Genomic DNA, 16945 nt, shown 5'->3' on the forward strand with positions numbered 1-16945 from the left:
TGTCTTTGAACATCCTTGCACATCTCTTGGCCATCTTTCATCTGGTACATCCCAAAATCACACATATCTTAATAGATATCACCATGAAACTTCCCCCGTCGATTACTTACATTAAAACAATTATTTTTTTGTATTAAAACTTTCCTAAAATTGTATGTTTAAGTATGCAAATGAGGAACTATCCAATTAAATACGCACTGATTTGCATACATTTCCTGAAGATATATCAGAACATTAAAGCCAGGTACAAAGTTCTTGTTTTATGTCACGCTGGAGTCAAAAATTTTTACAGAGAAAATTTTGCAAAAGGACTCCCGCACACTGTCTAATGTTTCAGTACTAGACCTTCATCAGACAAACAATTTTTTGGCCATGAGAAGCCATCTTGAATAGGGAGTGGTTGTTTCTCCAGAACAGCAAAAAAGCAAAGCTCTCTGTTTATTGTGTGTTTAATTGACCCAGTGATGATTTTGTCCCTCTGTGTTTGCACGTGGGAATGGGATCGGTTGTGGAGAAACGACCACTCCCTATTTAAGATGGCTTCTCATGACCAAAAAATTGTTTGCCTGATGAAGGTCTAGTACCAAAATGTCGCAAATAAATTATATATTGCAAGATAGACAGTGTGCGGGAGTCCTTTTGCAACTTTTTGGTCTTCTCTCTCCAGTGCACCTGTCTTTTTTAATAGATGTGTAAAGTGTTTTCTTTGCTCTAAATCACAGAGAAAATTTTGAAAATCACTTCTGTCAGCAGCCATTAAAAATACATTTTTACCATGTTTTTAGGAGTAAAATAAATCAGGCTATGAATGATAGATAAACAAACCCCTCAGTGAAAACTTTCAGAATAAAGATATGAATAAAATCGGTATGTTTGGTGTATGTAAGAGCTACTGAAGTTAGGATATTTGGCTAAGAGAAGAACTTATTTTGAGAAATGGCCTTTCGAGATATGTATTGTCAGGTTCCATACATTTTTAGACCAAAAATAAGACACTACAAATTGATGGGGTACAATTTTTTAACTAATAGATATCACCCAAAGCCTCCCCAGTTGATTACTTACATTAAGACAATGACATTTAGTATAACAAGTTCTCTGAAAATGTAGCTTTGGGTATGCAAATAAGGCATTATCTAATTAAAAAGGTGAATTTAAATGTGAATTTTGAACTTTTCTTGTCTTTTCTATATTGTAATGTTATTATTACCGCTGGGGCAACAGTCGCTTAGTCAATAGGGACTTTAGTTGGGAACTGGAGGGTCATCGGTTCAAGTTCCTGCACGGACCAAATACGGATCATGGACTGGTAGCTAGAGAGGTGCCAGTTTGCCTCCTGGGCACTGCCGAAATGTCCTTGAGCAAGACATCTCTCCATTTAATGCATGTATAGGTCTTGTTTGGGCATGTGTGTATTTAGGGCTTGTGTGTATATGACAACAGAGTGAAAAATTTGAATTTCCCCTTGGGGATTAATTAAGTATATCTTCTTCTTTCTTATATTATGGAAGCAAAATAGCCCAAAAGAAAAAACTGTTTTTATCTGGGGTGTCTCGCCTTGAAACACTCACACTCACAAGATTCCTGTCACTCATTCAGTCCCTTCCTTTATTCTCCTTTTCTTTGTTACAGGAATCCTGACAAGGGCCTTCAGTTCTTGATCTCTCGAGGCTTCATCCCAGATACACCCATTGGCGTCGCCCACTTCCTGCTGCAGAGGAAGGGCCTGAGTCGACAGATGATAGGAGAGTTCCTCGGCAACAGCAAGAAGCCCTTCAACAGAGATGTCCTAGAGTGAGTAGGAGAGTCCTTCGCTTTATTAGTCACAATATAGCGGTTGCAAGTTGTGTTGACGCCTGAGGTGACTATGCCTACAGTAGATTTCCTACATTTTGAACTCTGCCCTGGGTCAGATGATTCCCTGACACCTAAATGTGAAACCTCAATCATGACTTCAGTATCCACTTGTGTCAAAGCTGTTATTTTTCAGACATTCACATTTCATTATCATTTCATCATAGTAAACAAATGAAAACAAGCTGAAATTGAAGTGTCGCCATCCAAAAAACAAGCCCCTCACATGACTCTTCAGATTTTAAATCTAGGCTGACTTGCAGGACAGAATAAGTAGAGCAACGATTAACAAGCTGATGAGACAAAAATAAAATCAAAACGTCTCCTGCCCTTTTTTGTTTTCAGCTTCTTTTATCACATCGATATTAAACTCAGTTGCTGTTGTATTGGCATTATTCCATCAGACAAGAGGTGAGAAACAAAAGGCAATTTAGCCACCATCTGATAATGTAAATGTGGTTTTGGAGATTTCATAAACAACCTCAGCAGAATAGAGGGAGTGTAGCTCCTGGTGTTGGTATTTTTACTCATAGTTTTGGCCAGTGCCACGTTTAAATAAGGCCTAAACCACCAGCATGTGGAGACGTTGTTTGTGACCTTTGTGGTTTTGTGCATTCATTTTCTTTACTTACTTAGTTGTGTTTTTATGAATTTATGAAGGTGATACCAAAACATGAATGAGGGCAGCCACTTAAAGACACAATCTTCTAGGTGTAGCTTTTCAACAAAAATTCATGTAGCATTCATGTATTTTAGAATTCAAACCAATTTGGTTGACTTGAATTAAGGTTTGTGCCTTCAAAAGGGGCTGTGTTGTAAGTTTGTGTTGCACCTTAGAGTGCTTTCAGACCTAGAGTTGTCTTGCTTTGGTCTGAATCAGGGACTAATTTTATTACAAAGTTGTACAATTGCCTAGACTTGGTTCGTGTTCTCACGGCAGCATTTACAAATTCCAAATGCCTTGTGCAAGAAAGCTGCTCTTGATTGGTCAGAATTTCCATGTGGGGAAAATCCAGGAAGTAAAGCAAACGTTGAAGAAGAGTACACTTGCAAGATAAATGTGACACTTTCTAATGTCACAATGGAGGGACAACTACGCAGGTTGATTTTAGCGCTGCTCATCGTGGACTATATTGCTGTCATTGTTCATTTTAGTCAAACCATACAGTTTGAAAACGAGGCGCGGCTCCAACTAGAAAACAATGTTTTGATGCATTGGATGTGCTGAATGTGCATATTAAGGCAGTACAGGAGGAGGTGCACATTAATAATCCTCCAGGACTGTAACATGCTCATGTTTAACCCAAACAATGTGTCATGTGACTGCAGTTGGTTCGGATCCAGGTAAGAACACGTTCTCACCACAAACGAACCGCACCAGAGTTTGTTTGTAACCGGACTGAGACCACCTCTTTAAGAAGGTCTCGATCCGGTTGTTTTGGTGCACACCTGTGTTCACACCTGCCCAAACAAACCGCACTGAGGGGGCAAAAGAATTTGAGTTCAATTGAACCGAACCAAACAGTTTCAGCAACAGAGGCACATGGTTAGGTTTAGAAAATGTAACTACGGTTGTCACTTACGTCATGTAACGCCACATATAACCTGTCACATGAATACATCTCTACCGTAGCATGGTACACATTTTAGTACACTACTTTCTAATTAGAATAACTGACCTTTCGTGTCACATGGAAAATGAACAGAGGGCTCCTGGGTGAAAGTCTGGAGTGTGTTTCACCCATCCAACAGCCCACCCCCGTATTGGGACTTTCTTGCTCTTTAAACTATGTTAGTTGCCAGCTGGTGCATTTCACGATGCTGCGGATGGTGCCTTTGTGCGGTGGTATCTGATGCAAGCGTCCACCGCTTTGACGAGTTCGGTTGTAACCAGAGACCACCTCTTCAAAACGGTCTCGGTCTGGTTGTTTTGGTGTACACTTGAGTGCGATTGCTGTGTTCACACCTGCCCAAACAAACCGCACTTAAGGGGCAAACAAACTTGGGTTCGATTGAACCGAACCAAACAGGGCAGGTGTGAGAGCACCCTTAAACCATCCAGTCGAAGCCCAGATAATCATGAAAACGTCAAATTTATTTTCTCAGACTTCTAAAAGCTCTGCCAGAGCCACAGAAAGACAGTAAACATCTGTTTTTAAAGGCTGAGTCGCACTCTTCATAATTAATAAACTGACTTTTATACATAAAATTGATTGAGGTCCGCTTTATTACCTTCCCTTTATTTATGCGGGGCCGTCATGTAGTACAGTCTGTTCTTCACAGCAGAATTAATATAAAACAGAAATACAGATGAACTTAATTTGTTTAGGAACGCCTCCATATTGTATTACTCATCAAATACATATGAAGACACTGCGACACACTCACATGCGCATGACTCATTCACCCTGTATGTTTCATTCCAGGTCATTAACCTGATAAGGGTTCTTTGCCTTGAAGCTGCAGAGGTCATTTTCACTCCTGCTCTTTACATCTTTCAACAACTTCCTTACTTTATCTCAGTAATTGTCTTTTTTTTATTCTATTACATTCTCCCATTTACCAATTACCTCTACATTTGCATATCAACCAGAGGCGGTGCCGCAGATTTTTCTTTTGTCCTCCCTTTTGTCCAAGTTATCAAACACACTTTTAGACTTCGCAAGGTCAGACATACACGACACAGCACTCTCCCAAGTTGTCCACCCCAGGCTGCCCTCATGTAATATCCATATTTCTTAAATGGACGCCATCATGGTTCCAAATACATTGGATTAACAGGATTATGCTTTTAAAGCTTCAAACTCCGATTCACAGCGCAGATACACTCCAGCGCAGGTGACATTTGGGATACATAGATGTATGTTTTTCTTATTTTCCTGCAGAGCAGTCACACAGCTGCACTCTGAGTGGAAGTGATGTTGAAGAGCAACATGATAGAAGAGTGCAAAGTGTGCGTGAGAGCACTTTCGATAAAGTGTAGTCACAGGAGAGCGGGTGAGGGATTGCAGTCTAATGTGAAAATCACTCAGGTTGATTTACGGAGCCTGAACGTGTGTGTGAGACAGAGTGTGTGTAAAAGCATGTGACTTCTGGCTGTGTGCGTATATGTGTTTTTTGTCGTCTTCCTCGTCTCCTTTTAAAGCTAATGATGCCTCGTTCCCTTCACATTTCTTCAAGCATAAACAACAATAGTTAAAACGTCTCAAGTCAGTTAAGCCAAATTGTGGTTATAGATTTGGGCTCCAAGAAATGTGGCACCCTGAGGACTCATTTACTGATAATGTAGTGTACTTGTTTCATGGGAAAAATGAGATCTGTTTTCGGTGTGTCGTTGTACTCGTTGGCTTCTCAATATATGGTTCCATCTGGCCTGCTGCTTCTTTATATTTGCATTATGTGTGTGTGTGAGTGTGTGTGTAAGTGTACCTGCCATCACAGCTTTGTTAACACACAATTTAAGTCTTGCTATGCAGACAGATGTGTCTATTACCCTGCCAGGTACTGTATGCAGATCAACGCAGTCTATGAATGATAACAGCATGTCTGCATGCGTGCATGTGTGTACGGGAAGGAGAAGGGCTGATGTACTTAGGCCGGAGAGCATCTCGTCTGACGTTACATAAACAAGGAGTGACAGCCGGGGAAGGAGGGAGAGGGAGAGGTGGTGGAGCGGGGAAGTGAGTCATGAGGAGGGCGATGAGAGAGGCTCGACAGTCAAGCGAGTTGATCAAGAGGAGGATCAAGTCGGAGTCCCTGTGTACTTTAAGCTTTACCTTTGCGGGGCTTTGCTTGGGCCTTTCTGTGTGGAGTGTATGCTGCTTATGTGTTTCCTGTGGCTGGTCTGGTTTCCTCTCACCAATATCATGCAGGTGTAGGTATTAAAGTCAGTGTGAATGCTTGTCTCCAGCGTGGTTGTAGTTGTAGCAGTCAATGCCTCAGAAGCATAGACTGTAAAAATAATGGTCGTAGCTACTGTGGCATCACCCATTGGTTTGTGGACTCCTGTTTTGAAGCCTTGAGTTTGACATTTCGGCCATTGCCATCTTGGATTTTTGGAACCAGAGGTGATCATATGTCAGTGAGGGACTGGTGCTGTGAAGGAGCGAGGGGTTGATCTGACTGAGAAGCCGAGGACACTATCAATAGACGACACGTCACTCAAAGCAGCCTGCTGTTAATTATGCGTAACTTTAAGCCTTCATAAAATGTAAACGGTTGAGTTATAAAAACAAAACACCCCCCATACAGTTTTCATGAACGGCAAAATTAGTCATAGAGACCAAAGCTCTTTCAAACCAGGCTGAAAAGAAAAAACTGCAGTTTTTGGCACTGCTGTGTTGGCCTCATTTTTTCAGGCCTGGAGGTTGCTGCTTGGTTAAAAGTACCAGCATACAGTTTATTGTACTCATGACAGTAATAATGATGCTGTTGCCTGTAATGGTAAAAGATGGAGTAGTAGTGATATTCATGGTAGCAGTAGCACTGACAACCACTGACAACTGACCATCTGAATAGTTTTTACTGTTTCTACAGGGTTTATAGTACTTAGTAGCAGTAGAAACTGGAGCATCAGTAATAGTCGACATAGCACAAGTGGATGTTATAAAACTACTTAAGTAGTTGTTGTAATAGTGACTAAAATAGTAGAAAAAATGGTAGTCATAGGACAAATACTAGTAGTATCTATAGGGCTACATATAGTAATAATAATAATAGTATATTCATAAGGAATAATAGTAGTAAATATGATTAGTTTTAATTTCAGAGTAAAGTCTTTTACAGTTATTAGTGGTGTTCCGCAGGGCTCTGTCTTGGGGCCCCTTCTATTTATTTATTTACCTCCATACGTTAAGGAAATTAGACATTCGGTTCAACTGCTACATGGAGGACACCCAGCTCTATTTATCCACCACATCTACTTCCACTCTTCTGCCAACTTCCCTTTTCGATGGCCCACTGGAAACTAAATGTTGATTTTCGTACAACTCTCTTACGCGGGAATTCCACTGGATGCGTGTCCGTTGCGGAACGGCTGGTTATCTGCTGCGTGCTCCGCTGTCCGTCAACACCCACCGGCTGCGTTTGCAGTGCGGAGTGGTGCAGCTCCGCCGGACAGCGGGAGTCATGAGGACCCACGAGATCTCGCGAATTCACACATAATTGTGCGATATAACAAGATATAGTTTCTATAAACAGAACCACAAAACCAGAGGAGTAGTCAGAAGACATCTCGGTGCACCTCCATGATTAACATCTCCTCGTCCGTGGTGTCAGCGGGGTGAAATGACGTCTGAAAACCTCTGACCTGTTGACTTCAGGCCTGCCTCCGCCCATTAGGACGTTTTCAAGGTGTAGTGCAGGGAAATATGATGTGCTGTGAACATTGTGTATTTTGTTTTGAAAATTAACCGGATGTTTTATTTTGTTTCTGTGCACGACTTCCTGCCCCGCACGATCTGCTCCGTGCTGAAGTGCTGCGTTGTGCTGTGGCGTCCAGCAAAAATAGAAGTCCTGCATATCTGTTGTGGAGGGCTCCGGAGCGCCGCAGCTGTGATGGAGCCGGAACGCAGCACAGCCGCAGCCTGTTGAAGCACACACATTGACTAGAATTGAAACGTATAGGCTCTGCTGCCGCTCTGGAGCGCAGACGCAACCAACACGCATCTGGTGGAATTTGGGGGTTACACTTAACAGTAATAAAACTGAGGTTCTCCTTGTAGGCACTGAATCTACTTCGGCTACTAGGTGTAGTAGTAGTTGTAGTAGTGTTGGTAGTAGTAGTAGAAGAGGAGCAATAGTGGTGATAGCAGTAATAAATGACAAACAATTACTAATATTAGCTGTGGTAGCAGTAGCAAAAGTAGCAGTAGACATAGGTACAAGAATACTAGTAGTGGTGATGGAGGAGTAGAGGTGGTGACCACAGTAATACACATTGCCCATATGTTGCAGGAAAAGCTATAGCAGATGTAATTAAGGTGAGGTAGTGGTAGTTGGAATAATATACATAGAATAAGTAGAAATGATAGCACTAGTTGTAATTGTGGCTGGAGTAGTAGAAACAGTAGTACAATCAGTAGTAGCTGTAGTATTTGTAAAGCCAAAGATATAGGACAATTAGTAGTGGTACAGTAGTAGTGACTGTAGTAGTAATAGACATGGGACTAGTGGTACCCACAGCAGTAGTAGGAGTAGTGATGGTAGTATGGACATATGAGAAGTAGTTATGGTAGTTAGGCTAGGTATAGTTCTTGTAATACAAGGTTTGATAGTACTATATTAAATAGATTACAGTTCATGGTATTTTTATTGTGCGTGGGTTTTGCCGTGGTCTCATGTTGTGGTACGTGGTTCGTCAGGCAGTACTGTAGACTCAGCTATCTGACTCTTTTCTGCTGGAGCAGCATGTGTCACAGTCAAGTACCTCATTAACTCGCTTTGTTCACAGTAATCCATCTTCATGTGGTGTGTGTGTGTGTGTGTGTACGTGCATGTACTCCAGTGTTTCCTGTAGTACAACAAACAGAAAAGATCAGAAGCAGGAGGCGATGTCTTGACACCACTACATCCCGTATTAAGGATCACTACATACTGTGTTTTTTAAAGGATTCTGAGATCAGCGGCGTCATCGTTCTTTTGAACCTGCTGTCCATGACCATCAATGGGCTCATAGTAACGGAGGCAAAGATTATCTCCAACCAGTGTGGATAGGTTTGGAGTACCACATGAAAGCCGATGCGAGCGTTGGAAAAAAAATGACTTTAATTTCATAGTTCGATTATCATTCCACTTTGTACCCTGACAGAACACCTCACATCAAAGCAAGGGAAACTTTAAAACCTCCCAACTCGTTTCCAAAGTCACCTTTCACTTCAAAACCTCATTTCACCTCCAAATTGCCCACATTGTATTTATCCCCCTGAACTCATTGGACGGGATATTTTGCTTTTTTAATTAAAGTCATTAAGCTGGGGTTGTCAGGTAATAGGAGGATTTTCTGCTCTGAGGGATTGTATGCGTGTACGTGTGCATGGGAATGTGTGTGTGTCTTGGCAGCTGTGGCACAGAGGAGATAGCCGGGGCCCAGTCTTATCCCCGGTGTCCGTGCGTGGCTAATACCTGCAGTAAGCAGAGTGATGGTGTGGCTGGGAGGTGGACGAGTGGACTTTTATCTTGAGTGTACATCCGTAGATCCACCCCTGCCACCAGTGAGGGAGCAACCACCACCATCATGTTAATATACTGCTAGAAATTCTGATATATTTTCTTGCCCCTGCCTTAATATCTCATCCTTTCCTCTCTGTGCTCAACAGTTGCGTGGTGGATGAGATGGACTTCTCAGGCATGGAGCTGGACGAAGCACTGAGGAAGTTTCAGGCCCACATTCGTGTCCAGGGAGAAGCCCAGAAGGTGGAACGTCTTATCGAGGCCTTCAGGTAATTATTAAAGCAGTAGCTGCAGTGAGAGTCTGGTTTGATCCTGCAGAATTCTGTTATAAGAGGAACACATTTAGCTGCCATTTTTATAGATTCCCAAAAAAACAAAATGTGGATATGGTTTTCTTGTACTCAACTAACCGTTCCCTAAACCTTTTTTCCAATTGTCCAGTCACTGTTGAACCATCAAGCTTTGGATTTTGCTTTGAAGCAGTGTGCATACCCATACTTGCACATGTATACTAGGACTACCTGCAGTAGCTCGACACTGCAGTACAAGAACCCAATGCTGCATCCTTAATTCCATGTCTTCTACATTCAGCAACATCTTGTATGGATGCTAACATAATGCATGGGATGTTGGCTGCAGTCTTGTAGCAAATCTAGGGTTACCATCTAGCCACGCCTGTTTGACAGGGGAGCAGTCCGTCAGACATGCAGGAACCAGAGATTTGACCACATGCGACACATGTATTAATATTCAGAAACATTATCGTGCAGAGAAAATAGCAGCTTTAAAGGAGTCGGATATGAATATTTATCAGCTCGTGGGTTATGCAAAATATTCCTCATTTGTCCTCCTGGTGTCATTTACTTTCTACTGTAATGTAAATCTGGCTGTGTTGATATTTGAGCTGATGTAAAAAGAGAAAATGAAATACTGTCACTCAAGCGTTACCTCTGGGCCAAACTTGTCGTGCAGTTTTTGATCACGAAATATGCCCACATCCACTTTTGAAGCCGTGCTGAGAGGTACAGATGTGAACTTGTGATTCGTGAGATGTGAGCTCAGGCTTCTGTGGAATTTTTTTTTTTCCAGGAGCGTTGTACAGCTCCACCGGACAAATACACGAGGAGGGAACATGAAAACAAGCACGTATGACTAGATTTAATCAGACAAAATCGACAGCCTTGCACGCAAAAAGAGACACACGGACGCATGGGCTATTTCCAAGGAGTAAGCAGGCGTGAATCTTGACAACACACGTATGATCTCAGCAGTTGAGCCACACTGCCTCACGACACCAAACGCACACGTTCCTTTTTCCTCCTGCTCGGCTACAATAAAATGTTGACAATGCATCCCCATCTGAATAGCCAGCGAGCGTGTAATTTCTCGCCACAATTTGCGACAGAGAGACAATTTGCGGTGCAGCTGTGGCTCTGTGTGTTAACTGTTTGCCGTTGCCCCTCTGGAGTAACAACCACCTGTCACAGTTGTCGAGGTGCCCAATGAGGAGAAAAACGGCGGCATTGTCATAGTCAGTGGGCAGAGAGGTTGGCACTGGTAATGTGTGGACATCAGGCCGGCTCCGTGTGTTATCAGGAGCGGGAGCGAGAGGGGGAGGACGACGGGGGTGAGGAGGAGGCGCAAACTGGGAAAAAGGAAGGAAGGAAGGGGAGAAAAGAAGAGAGGGAGGAAGGTTTATAAATAACCAGCGTTGCGTAACCGCCACTGCCTCTCTGTGCCTGCCTCCCCTGCTCTTGGGCTTTGATATGCCTCCACACACACACACACACACACACACACACACACACACACATGCAGAAGCAGAGAAATCTCCGAAGTAAGTGAAGGGGATTTGAAGCAGCAGTGAAAAAGAGAGAGGGGAAAAGTGAAAAGCAGCCAGCAGCCTCAGTATCTGCTGCGTCAGTGTGCTAATGAATGAGCAAATATGAGCCAGCTCCCAATGCTGCAGATATATTCACTTTATATTTCCATGTCTGCATCACAGTGTCCAGACGTCCTTATTTACTTGCCCTGCAGTCACACACAAGAGCTGCAGTTTCTGTGGCGGCTATCACAGATAAAGATCATGCAACTTGTATAATCTTGCACCAAAACGCGTCCTTGCAGAGCACATAATGACTGCTGGATTACACCATCTTTAGCGATCTGTAACAAAAGCGATATTGGTTTGGAAGACGGCAGCAAGTGCCAGATCTGAGGACTGCCAAATCCACTCGCTGAGCAGCAGCATCATGTGCCGTTTCACCCTCCTGTGTTTTGTTCTCTGGTTAGTGATTTTTGCCGCGTCTTTCTGAGCACTTTTAGATGGAAAGCAGCGTAAATGGAGGTTTTTCACTGCGTGGTGCAACAGTACATTAGGATTAACAGACAAGGGCTTAATTGCCTGGTGTTCTGGAGTCACTGTTTTCAGACACTAAGATGTGAATAAGCATATGTGTGCAGCCCTGTGATTATCATGCTTAAATAAATACTGTGAGAGATACGCCGCACATGAAAGCACTGCTGCTCAAGGCATAGATGCAAGTGGGGGGGGGACTCAATACAATCAGAGGTTCTTCACCAAAAGTACAGTGGTGCCCCAAAGTGGGGGCCGAGGGGGACCATGAACCCCCTGTTAAAAATAATTGGAGGCCGATGTTACTGTAGGTAGTGATAACATGTAAAACTAGACAACCTAAGGCATCCATTGGTACCAACCATTTTGCCATAGCTTGTCAGGAAGGTGGCTAAATAACGCTCCAAATTAAGGCTAAATTTTGGCAAAGGAACAACTGGCTTGGCCATTTTAAAAAAGAGTCCTTGAACTTTGATCTTAAAATATCTGAATTAAAATGGGTTCTGTGGGTACCTACGAGTCTCAGCTAAACTTGAGAAAGCTTGTCCCCAATAAATGTTTTGTTCCTTTAATGTACTCCTTCAAATTCAAGCTGAATCTGTATCTTTTCAAGGACAAGGACCACCAGAAGAAAACAATAAATCGCCCTAATGTATATGCAGATATATAACATGAAGTGGTATTCGTCTATGCCAGTGGTCAGCAACCTTTACTATCAAAAGAGCCATTTTTGACCAAAAATAATAATAAAAAGATCTGTCTGAAGCCACAGGACATATTTGAACCCTATATTGAAGGAAACGCGAAGGAGCAGCGGCTCTACTCCGAGTTCCCTCTGGATGTCCGAGCTCCTCATCCTATCTCCAAGGCTGAGCCCAGACACCTCACAGAAGAAACTCATTTCAGCCGCTTGTATCCGCGATCTCATTCTTTCGGTCACTACCCAGAGCTCATGACCATAGGTGAGGGTTGGGATGTAGATGGACCCGTATATTGAAAGCTTCACCTTCCGTTTCAGCTCTCTCTTCACATGCGGTCCGGCGCAGCACCCGCATCACTGCAGAAGCTGCACCAAACTGTCGACCTATCTCACGTTCCATTCTACCTTCACTTGTGAACAAGACCCCGAGGTAGTTGACCTCCTTTGCTTGAGGCAGTAACTCTCTCCCACCCTGGATGGGGCAATCCATCAATCCACCAGAAGTGGCTGTAGCCTCCATGAAGCCTCAAGTCTGGCATTGTAGTTGTCACCATCTTTGATTTTTGGAGCCAGAAGTGACCAAACTTTGATGAGAGCTTGGATATGAATTGCTGCATCTCTGTCTTGACTGACAAGTGTCTGCGGTGACGACTTGTCAATCACAAGGTAGCCACGCCCTAAAGCATACCCAGCTTCATCGTCCATTTTCCTCTAAATTGAGCCATAATTTACAAAATGAACATTACATCATGCTGTATGGAAGAAAATGTTCACCGAGGCAATAAATCAAATGAGAGGTTGAGTCATTTTCACATCCATTAGAATGGCCATTAGAAAGAAGGCAGGTTTCAGGCACTTCCACATTTGATTCACTTTTTAGAGCCGGAGGCTACGTCCACTTCTTCCTCATTTATACAGACCATGATTGCAATGCATTAACCCAACATTATTATGTTATTAAAAAACAAAAATATTCAATATACCTTTTCCAATGTCAGAAACAAACCTTTAAACTCAATAAATAATGTTTTATTTCTTCTACAAAGAGCACTCTTTTTTACTGCATTATTTTTGATTGATGATCAGTTCGTCTTGGATTATTTTTCTTTCACATAAAAATGCATAGTGGCTGGGGAACTTTTTATCACCCCTCAGTAGTGTCTGCAGTCTTCCCCACAACCTGCATACAGCCCCAACAACCTCTACCGATAAGGAAGGGCAGCTTGTACGTGGTCAGAGCAGCAGAGAAAATGCACTTCTGCCTGTAAAGCCTAAATGCTGTGGGCGCACTGTTGTAACTGAAGGCAATCAGCATTTTAATATTTTGATCATTCCAGATGGGAGCGTCTCCCATCTGGAGTTTGGCGGTTGGACAGGTGGAGGACACGGTTTAGTGAGCTCTTCGTGAGCAAATCAAACTGAAACTATCAAAGTGAGAGGGACCAAAGTAGGAAATTACGCCCTTAATAAGACATAAAACAACAACAAAAAGAGGTGCACATGCACAAACAAGCTTTAGCTTCTGCCTTTAAATAATCTTTCAAGGCTTAAAGGCGGAATAAGTAGAAAAAAAGTGTAAACTCGTGCAAAAATAATCCCTCTCAACTGCCACTTATGACGCACTACAAGTGTTTTGCAGTGTCTGTATCTGCAGAGAACCTGCCCTCTGCTTGTATTTTATTATTTTGCTGTGTTCATGACATTTCTGAGCATCAACCAACTTTGAATGTTGTTCATTCTGCCTTTGCTTAATTGCTTAGTTTGCATTGTTCTCCCCATGTCAGTGTGGGTTTCCTCCAGGTACTCCGGCTTCCTCCCACAGTCCAAAGACATGCAGGTTAATTATTGACTCTAAATTGTCCGTAGGTGTGAATGTGAATGGTTGTCTGTCTCTATGTGTCAGCTGAGATAGGCTCAGGACTATATAACTGGTTTTAAAGTTGTTTCACTTGTTAATAAAACTTTAAATGACCTTGCGCCTCCATACATCAGAGATTTTCTCTTACTTTATGTTCCAGCTGGATCGTCGAGGTCCTCCACTGCTTCACTTTTAAATGTTCCTCAAGTGTCCCATAAATGTACTGCTAAGAGCGCTTTCTGTTTTTATGCCTCTAAACTGAAACTTCCACAGAATCCACCATGTTGCACCACCATGTTTCTACAGTAGCCCAGTACAGACAAACTAAACACTGGCTTTAGAGTGGGCCTTCCCCAGCTCTCACAGCAGCGATCCATTGGCACAGGCTGTTACCTCAGGGTAGGACAACTCCCAGACTCTGAACTCTCACCACAACTTTTTAAATCAGCAACTTTGGTGGGATGACAACGTGTTCCGCTATACCTCAAAGAGAATATTATTTTAGTATCAGCAATATTATGTTCATTTATACAATCCAAACTGACATAAGGAAATGAGAAAAAAAATGTAAATGTGAAATTTATTTGTACTTAAAAATGACTGTCTTTGACAAAAATGAAAATGCACAAATTCAAGTGTTGATAAAAAACAAACAGAATAAAATAGAATAAAATGTTTTTTGTGTTTAAAAACAGAAGGTCTCTTCTTTAGTTAACGTATATACTGTTTACATATTCATAGAACAAAATATTCTGTGGGTTTTGAAAGATTAGTGAATATGATCAAAAATGCTGGCGGTGACTGGCAACTTAAAAATAATACTCTGGCGAGGAAAGTGTTAAGTGCACTTTTTCTTTTGCTGCTTTGGGTCCAATTAAAAGAATCTCATTTTTTTCCCTCATTTAGCTTTAAAGAATTTCTACCCATACATACATTAATGTCAGTGAGGCAGGCAGCGAGAGCATGAAGCAAAGGCATTTGGTGTGATAGAGAGGTACAATTGTGTGTCATCAGCATAAAAATGATATCAGCTTTATAGAATATTATTTTCAGTTTCTATCAATAGCTCCTCTTATATTCTTCACACTGCTCCTTTAAGCTGTGTTGGAGAGCACATTAAAACCTGCGTATGGGTGACAAGGTATGGACCCACAGTATGCATACCAATATATGTTTCTTTACTCAGTCCCACAGAGACATTAGATTCCAATCATGCGGTTCAGTGGGTCTGCAAAGCGGTGCTACAGCTCCACTGTGGAAATGATGACCGATTAAAGTAACGATTACAGTATACACGCCAACACCGAGCCCACAGGGCCCACACACACACACACACACACACACCGTCTTATTCTCCTTTTACTCTGTATATTCCCATCTGTGATTACTCACACGCAGTAGATCTTGTGCTATTGTTTTATTCATCCCCTAACCAGGAAGTGTCCATGCACTTCACAGCGAGAGAGAAACAATTCATCTCTCTCCTCTGGGCTGCTCTTTCTTAAACACACACATATGCAAACACCCAAAGTGGGTGTCTACAAATCTGCTAGATTCATGGCTTCCACAACCGCACAACACAGAGGCATTTCCTTTCTCCATCTCTCATATTTAGAGGTGTTTTTTGGGAGCTACATCAAACTGTGTCTGGCCCCTGTCGTGGTCTATTGCAGAAAAGTGCCTAGGTAAGGGGATTTCATATTTCAGACTTCATATTTCTTCTCTCCGACACAATAACAACCCGCATAAATCCAGCAACCAGGCCCATAAATGTTGGAGAATGTTTAAATATGGCTCAGCGGATTCACGCGGAATACTATGTGTGGGTGCATGTGTCTGTTTGACATTATCTTGGGTAATGCACGATCCATGTAGCCATCCAATCCAGTGGGACAAATGTATTTATGAAGAGAGACACCGCTTCAGCAAAGCACCCACTGTGAGGTTCATTGTTGGTGAGAGGCAACAAACGGCTTCAGATGAAGCCACGAACAAAATTAAAGCCATAACTCTTGTTTCTGTGCAACACTCTCTTGCTCGGCTTGTGTCAAGGCTTTTATGAGCATGTAGAGTGTTGAAGGATGCTTTTAGTGTCTCAGGATAATGATATCTTGGTCTTTTCGTCCCATCTGTCCCTTATATTTTTCTAATTTATCTCTCTGTCTCTGTGCTTATCATCTGCTTGAACCCGGCCTCACCTATTCTAACATCCTATCTTCCTGTTCCATTCCTTCATTCCCCTGTGTTTGTCTCCTCTGTCATGACCCACATCTCTGACAGTATGCCTCCTTTCCATCTTCTTTACCTTCCAGTTTATTCTCTGTCTTCTTTCTCCTTTACTCCAACAGTCAGCGCTACTGCATGTGTAACCCCGATGTGGTGCAGCAGTTTCACAACCCGGACACCATCTTCATCCTGGCCTTCGCCATCATTCTGCTCAACACTGACATGTACAGTCCAAACATCAAGCCCGACCGCAAGATGATGTTGGAGGACTTCATACGCAACCTACGAGGTGAGCGGTATTTTTATAATTAGTTGACATAATCGTCTCAAATTGATATGAGCTGGGTGCTAAAATTGCCAAGAGTATGCTCATGGTTTGTTGACTGACAGAGTACATGTCTCACTGAGGCCCTCCCTGACATATGAACTCTTCTATAAAGGCATAGGGAAAAATAATTTCATCTGCAGGGATCAGTTAACAGGATAAGTAGGGACCAAAACAACAAAGGGTGGAAAGAGTTTTGACAAGACTAACGGGCCGTCTATACCAAGAATGATAGCTATACCAATAACATGAACGATTATTATCCACACTGAAGAACGATAACCTTCTGTAAACGGTGGTTTGTGCTTGATAGAAACCACAAGGTGTCTGTATTCTCTTCAAAGACGTGGAACATAAAGCTAGAACTGTTTTTAAAATGATATATTTATAGTTATTTAGACCATAGAGTGCTTGAAAGAAGTGGACGTAGCAACCACGCCACCCATTAGTTTGTAG

At 42.4% G+C, this 16945-nt stretch overlaps 1 protein-coding gene across 1 annotated transcript in view; it reads left to right on the top strand.

The window, feature by feature from the left end:
- The window catches only part of iqsec3a (IQ motif and Sec7 domain ArfGEF 3a), a 174887-nt gene that overhangs the window by 126054 nt on the left and 31888 nt on the right, over positions 1-16945 (top strand). The window contains exons 5-7 of the mRNA XM_050035781.1: positions 1633-1794; positions 9171-9293; positions 16287-16453. Of these exons, the coding sequence (XP_049891738.1) occupies positions 1633-1794; positions 9171-9293; positions 16287-16453 (452 nt within the window). The remainder of the gene's footprint in view (positions 1-1632; positions 1795-9170; positions 9294-16286; positions 16454-16945) is intronic.

This window comes from Epinephelus moara, chromosome 23 (assembly GCF_006386435.1).
Source record: "Epinephelus moara isolate mb chromosome 23, YSFRI_EMoa_1.0, whole genome shotgun sequence".
Taxonomy (NCBI): Eukaryota; Metazoa; Chordata; class Actinopteri; order Perciformes; family Serranidae; genus Epinephelus; species Epinephelus moara.